The sequence below is a fragment of the Xenopus tropicalis genome, chromosome 8 (genome assembly GCF_000004195.4).
Source record: "Xenopus tropicalis strain Nigerian chromosome 8, UCB_Xtro_10.0, whole genome shotgun sequence".
NCBI lineage: Eukaryota > Metazoa > Chordata > Amphibia > Anura > Pipidae > Xenopus > Xenopus tropicalis.
In genome coordinates this window covers 140,369,833-140,376,165 of record NC_030684.2, presented here as the reverse complement: position 1 = coordinate 140,376,165, position 6,333 = coordinate 140,369,833, and the positions used below count along the sequence as shown (strand labels likewise).

General features: G+C 41.9%; 1 protein-coding gene across 1 annotated transcript in view; it reads left to right on the top strand.

Moving 5' to 3' along the window:
* Positions 1-756: 756 nt before the first annotated feature.
* Positions 757-6,333, top strand: part of LOC100494460 (Fc receptor-like protein 2) — a 31,304-nt gene continuing 25,727 nt past the window's right edge. The window contains exons 1-2 of the mRNA XM_012969452.3: positions 757-810; positions 3,767-3,790. Coding sequence (XP_012824906.1) covers positions 780-810; positions 3,767-3,790 — 55 coding nt within the window. The 5' untranslated portion in view covers positions 757-779. The remainder of the gene's footprint in view (positions 811-3,766; positions 3,791-6,333) is intronic.

Genomic DNA, 6,333 nt, shown 5'->3' with positions numbered 1-6,333 from the left:
GCAGGATTTAACAAAATGGTGTCTGGACATGGTAAGACAAAATGTGAAAACTTGCTGGCTGCATCTATCTAGTTCTATTTTTCAAACTGCCAAAATTATTGGCTCTAATTCCAGGGCCTGCAAATGATTCACCTGCAACTCAATGAGAGCAGTTTTGGGAGCTTTGGTGATACTTTCTTTTGTCTACAAACAAACACACACACACAAAAAAAAAATAATCACACAGGTTTTGGTGAAAAAAAAAAACCATTGGGGGGAGAGTTGGATCCTTAAATCATTTTCCCCTTGGAAAATGGTTGTGAGATATAAGTAATAAATAATCAGGCATGAATTCAGGAAAAAAATTGCTTAGTTTTTTTTCATTATATTTTGTTCTATGTATAATTTAGGTGGAGTTTTGATTTTGGGTGGAGAAGGAACAATGCTTTTTACCAATGTGTTTAGTTTGCCCACCCTGCTGAATTACTTGAGGCAAACATGGTTTTCCAGATGCTAGAGCTGAGGAAATGACCACAGAGCAATTATGGTATAGGAGTACATCCCTGTAACATGTATATCTATTGCTATTCTCAGCCAGACAAGCCCCCAAATGATTTCCATGTATACTGGTGCCATAAGAATAAACAAAAAGGCTTCTCCCTTTATGAAAGTCTGCAAAGTCTCTGCTGGATACTTCCCCTTTACAGAAATAGAGTGTGAAATAACAGAGAAATAGAGAATAAACCCCGGGCAGCGGCTTCCGCTTTTCTACTCAGTCTGTATGTGCCAGAGACCCCATCATGTCCGTCCCGCTGGCTGTCATTCTGCTCTGTAAGTACAACTTCACTCTTTTCTCTTATATCCATTTATCTATTATTTGTCTTTTGTAGGGTATTTTTTAGAGTAGTAACTTTACAACACTGGTAATAGATGATCAAAGGAGAACTAAATCCTAGGGATATGCCTAGAATTACTGTATATTATATGCAGAGCTTAATGAACCAGCCCAGAGGTTCAGCAGCCCTATAACAGTAATGATCCCCAGCAGCTCCCTATCTTGGATCTTTTGTCTGTCAGTGGCACTGCACATGCTCAGTGGGCTCAGGGCTGATGGTGAGTGACTTTGTTATAGTCATTAAAACGGCTATGGAAGGTGATAAGGTAGGAAGAATCAACCTCAGGCCCCCTTGTAATATTGTCAATAAAGGGAACATTATTATCATTTATAAAGGTTTAGTTATGTTGTTTTCTTTGTGTTTATCAGTCATCTGACCCTCCTCTGAGGAGCTTGCACTTTAATTTCCCTTTCACATAATGTACTAGTGTTGGGGTTTATTAACCTTCATGTATGTTTGAGAAAACCCAGGCAGATATAGGAACATGGGAACATACAGTAGTAAGACTCAAACTCAATAAGCCTATGCTATGCCACTATACAGGCTATGAGCAGACTTAGTGAGCTTATCCTTTAGAAACTAGTGCTTAGCAATGCTTTTGCTGCTATAGTTTTATGGTATCTCTCTGTATAGGCTATGAGCAAACTTAGGGGGCTGTTCCTGCTGAATTGTGCTTAGTACAGGGGAATCCCTATGTGCCATAGTTTTATGGTATCTCTCTGTACAGGCTATGAGCAAACTTAGGGGGCTGTTCCTGCTGAATTGTGCTTAGTACAGGGGAATCCCTATGTGCCATAGTTTTATGGTATCTCTCTGTACAGGCTATGAGCAAACTTAGGGGGCTGTTCCTGCTGAATTGTGCTTAGTACAGGGGAATCCCTATGTGCCATAGTTTTATGGTATCTCTCTGTACAGGCTATGAGCAAACTTAGGGGGCTGTTCCTGCTGAATTGTGCTTAGTACAGGGGAATCCCTATGTGCCATAGTTTTATGGTATCTCTCTGTACAGGCTATGAGCAAACTTAGGGGGCTGTTCCTGCTGAAGTGTGCTTAGTACAGGGGAATCCCTATGTGCCATAGTTTTATGGTATCTCTCCGTACAGGCTATGAGCAAACTTAGGGGGCTGTTCCTGCTGAATTGTGCTTAGTACAGGGGAATCCCTATGTGTCATAGTTGATCTCCTTTGTCTTGCATGGATCTAGGGGGGAGATGTGTGGCCTCATTTGAGCCTTTTGGCCAAGGAGGTTGGGTACAAAGGGGTTCACCCAAGCCTTTGGGAAAAGGTGAGCCTGAAGACTCTTGTGGTTATTTTTTGCCTTTTGGCCAGGTGATTTTGGACTTTGTCTTTTTTAAGACTTATTCGATTGCACTCTTGCACTTTACTGTGTGACACTGTTTGCACTGAGTGAACTGAAGCACTGGCTCGGGCTTCAATAAATATAGTAGTTTAACATCCATGATGGTTTCCAATTGCGGCTGCAGTTTTATTCCCAGCATGAATCTTATTTGGTTCGTATTTAGCAGCTTAGCATATTTATGGCTGCTGTAATAAAATGCATATAATAGGGAAGCACTGGTTTATATGTAGCCATACTTATGATACACCGGTGTCTCTATGCCCAGGAGATTATTTGGCCAGTATCATTAATGGGAATTCCTCCCGGCTGAATATTCTAGATCCCCTAGTGCTCTATAAAAGATGAAGATAGATGCAAGAGAAGTGGCCACTGTGTCAGCCATCTTGCTGGTACCTTACATATAGAGATAATGATGGCATTTTTCCCGTCATTATATGGCACAGGAATCAGACATGGGGATAAAGGGACTGACTTGTTCAGTGCTGGGAGACTGTGCTTATTGCTCCCAACTCCAATTGCAGGAACAGAGAACAGGGAGCTAGATTTATACAGTTCAGCTGGGATTCTCATTGGAGGATTTCTTGCATTTTAATGCAGCCACTGGCCCTGGGGATTTGGGGAAAGTTTAGGAAAAGTTTTATTGTGCAATATTGCTTTAAGAATAGAACCCTGATGTTGCTGCACTACAGCTCCCAGCATGCCTCACCTTTCATTATTTGTTACATGTTATTCTGGGATTTGTAGTCCAGAAAATGCAGAGTAAAGTTTGGTTGAGCAGGGTTCGTACCTTTTAATGGATGGTTAAGAGCCCGTATTTAATGTGTCCATTGTTGGGAGACCACAACTGTGATTGAGGTGTAGTACATAAGCCCAACAGTATGTCTATGCCTTTCCCAGGCTCCCCGGGTAAATCAACCTAAACCCTCAAGATATGCATCCAGTCAAATAAGATTTATATATACAGTGTGCTAACACAATTAAATCAAACGGTTAGTAGAAGGGCTCAAAATTTAAAGCCCAAAATCTTTTACCTAAAACAAGTGTTGACCTGGGTGTATATACCCCAGGCCTCCCGCTGAATATTTCAAAGGCCGGCACACATGCAATGAAGCTCACCGATGCCAAAATTTGGTTCGGGTGCCTGGAGCCCCGAACCCGTAGCCCAACTCAAATCTCTGAAGAAAGCGGCTGTCGAAGCACCACGGCCAGCCCGAAAATCGATAAAAACTCAAACTTTATTTACATCCTTATAAAAACCCAGAACCTGCGTTCTGGGTTCTGGGTTTTATAAGTTCTGGGTTTTTATAAGGATGTAAATAAAGTTTGAGTTTTTATCTATTCTCTGGCTGGCCGTGGTGCTTCGAGAGCCGCTTTCTTCAGAGATCCCAGGGTGAATCAGCCTTCACCTGAATGGAGTTGCTTTCTGGATCTCAAGTATCAGCACATATACCGTAAGTATGTGCACTGTTTAATAAATAAAGCCCCTGTCTGTACCATATATTTACCTAATCCTTTTCTTTCCTGTTTTGCAGCACTGCTACTGATGGCGAACAGCGGTGAGTATGATATTTATATAGGGTATGATGTGCCCCATGCTGTAAAACATAAAAATATTGTCACCAAGGAGTTCCATGGACAAATAATAACCACAAGGCTATTATACAGGTTATGGAAGTCAGAGGTGACAAGGGAGTATGTTATTTTTTTATTATATACAACGTTCAGTGAGTCATGTGACACAAATTACATCAACTAAGCCTTAGTTATAACTGATGGCATCACTGAGCACTATTTAACTATTTATACATGTATAAGGATATTAGGATATCATTTACAGGATATTCATGGCTTATATACAGTATATATATATACAGGTCCTTTTCAAAAAATTAGCATATTGTGATAAAGTTCATTATTTTCTGTAATGTACTGATAAACATTAGACTTTCATATATTTTAGATTCATTACACACAACTGAAGTAGTTTAAGCCTTTTCTTGTTTTAATATTGATGATTGTGGCATACAGCTCATGAAAACCCAAAATTCCTATCTCAAAAAATTAGCATATCATGAAAAGGTTCTCTAAACGAGCTATTAACCTAATCATCTGAATCAACTAATTAACTCTAAAAACCTGCAAAAGATTCCTGAGGCTTTTAAAAACTCCCAGCCTGGTTCATTACTCAAAACCGCAATCATGGGTAAGACTGCCGACCTGACTGCTGTCCAGAAGGCCATCATTGATACCCTCAAGCAAGAGGGTAAGACACAGAAAGAAATTTCTGAACGAATAGGCTGTTCCCAGAGTGCTGTATCAAGGCACCTCAGTGGGAAGTCTGTGGGAAGTCTGTGGGAAGGAAAAAGTGTGGCAGAAAATGCTGCACAACGAGAAGAGGTGACTGGGCCCTGAGGAAGATTGTGGAGAAGGACCGATTCCTGACCTTGGGGGACCTGCGGAAGCAGTGGACTGAGTCTGGAGTAGAAACATCCAGAGCCACCGTGTACAGGCGTGTGCAGGAAATGGGCTACAGGTGCCGCATTCCCCAGGTCAAGCCACTTTTGAACCAGAAACAGCGGCAGAAGCGCCTGACCTGGGCTACAGAGAAGCAGCACTGGACTGTTGCTCAGTGGTCCAAAGTATGTCATTCGGAAATCAAGGTGCCAGAGTCTGGAGGAAGACTGGGGAGAGGGAAATGCCAAAATGCCTGAAGTCCAGTGTCAAGTACCCACAGTCAGTGATGGTCTGGGGTGCCATGTCAGCTGCTGGTGTTGGTCCACTGTGTTTTATCAAGGGCAGGGTCAATGCAGCTAGCTATCAGGAGATTTTGGAGCACTTCATGCTTCCATCTGCTGAAAAGCTTTATGGAGATGAAGATTTCATTTTTCAGCACGACCTGGCACCTGCTCACAGTGCCAAAACCACTGGTAAATGGTTTACTGACCATGGTATTACTGTGCTCAATTGGCCTGCCAACTCTCCTGACCTGAACCCCATAGAGAATCTGTGGGATATTGTGAAGAGAAAGTTGAGAGACACAAGACCCAACACTCTGGATGAGCTTAAGGCCGCTATTGAAGCATCCTGGGCCTCCATAACACCTGAGCAGTGCCACAGGCTGATTGCCTCCATGCCACGCCACATTGAAGCAGTCATTTCTGCAAAAGGATTCCCGACCAAGTATTGAGTGCATAACTGAACATAATTATTTGAAGGTTGACTTTTTTTGTATTAAAGGAGACATATTGGATAAATGGGAAAAATGGCTAATTTTGTAGGCAATTATGAATAATATCCGGTGCTGGTTTCCCTTTGGGCTAAAAATTAATCCTCTCTGTAAAAATGGCCCCTTTATTGGAGCTCCCTATAGATCCTCTCACTTCTCTGTCCAGTGTGAAATGGAGAGTGGGCGTGTCCTAACGGTCTCTGCCAGAAGCACAGTAGGAGGGGGAGAGCCAATCACAGCCCTGCAGTCACAAAAGCACAGACAGGCTGCAGTTCCCTATCAGGTCAGCCTAGCTGCTGATTGGTTCCTATCCTACAGTGCAGGGTACGGAGGGCCGCCGGCTCCCCAGCTCATCCAGAGAATTCAGCCAGCAGGAAGTGGAACAGATGGGCGGGGCTAGTGGGGTTTGGGGGGAATTTCTCAATAAATCAGTCAGAAACACAACTTTTTAAGCACAATCCTTCTATATCTAGAGGAGTATAATTCCCTGGTACATTCATCATTTTTATAGGATATGTCTCCTTTAAAAACACTTTTTTTTTATTGGGCGGATGAAATATGCTAATTTTTTGAGATAGGAATTTTGGGTTTTCATGAGCTGTATGCCACAATCATCAATATTAAAACAAGAAAAGGCTTGAACTACTTCAGTTGTGTGTAATGAATCTAAAATATATGAAAGTCTAATGTTTATCAGTACATTACAGAAAATAATGAACTTTATCACAATATGCTAATTTTTTGAAAAGGACCTGTATATATCTCGAACCAAGGGTGGCACACCGCTTCAATCCTTGTCCCAGGTGCACGGTAAAAGAGTTTAAATATTGGAAAAAAAGACCAGCGACACCGGATCTATTGCAAACAATCAAT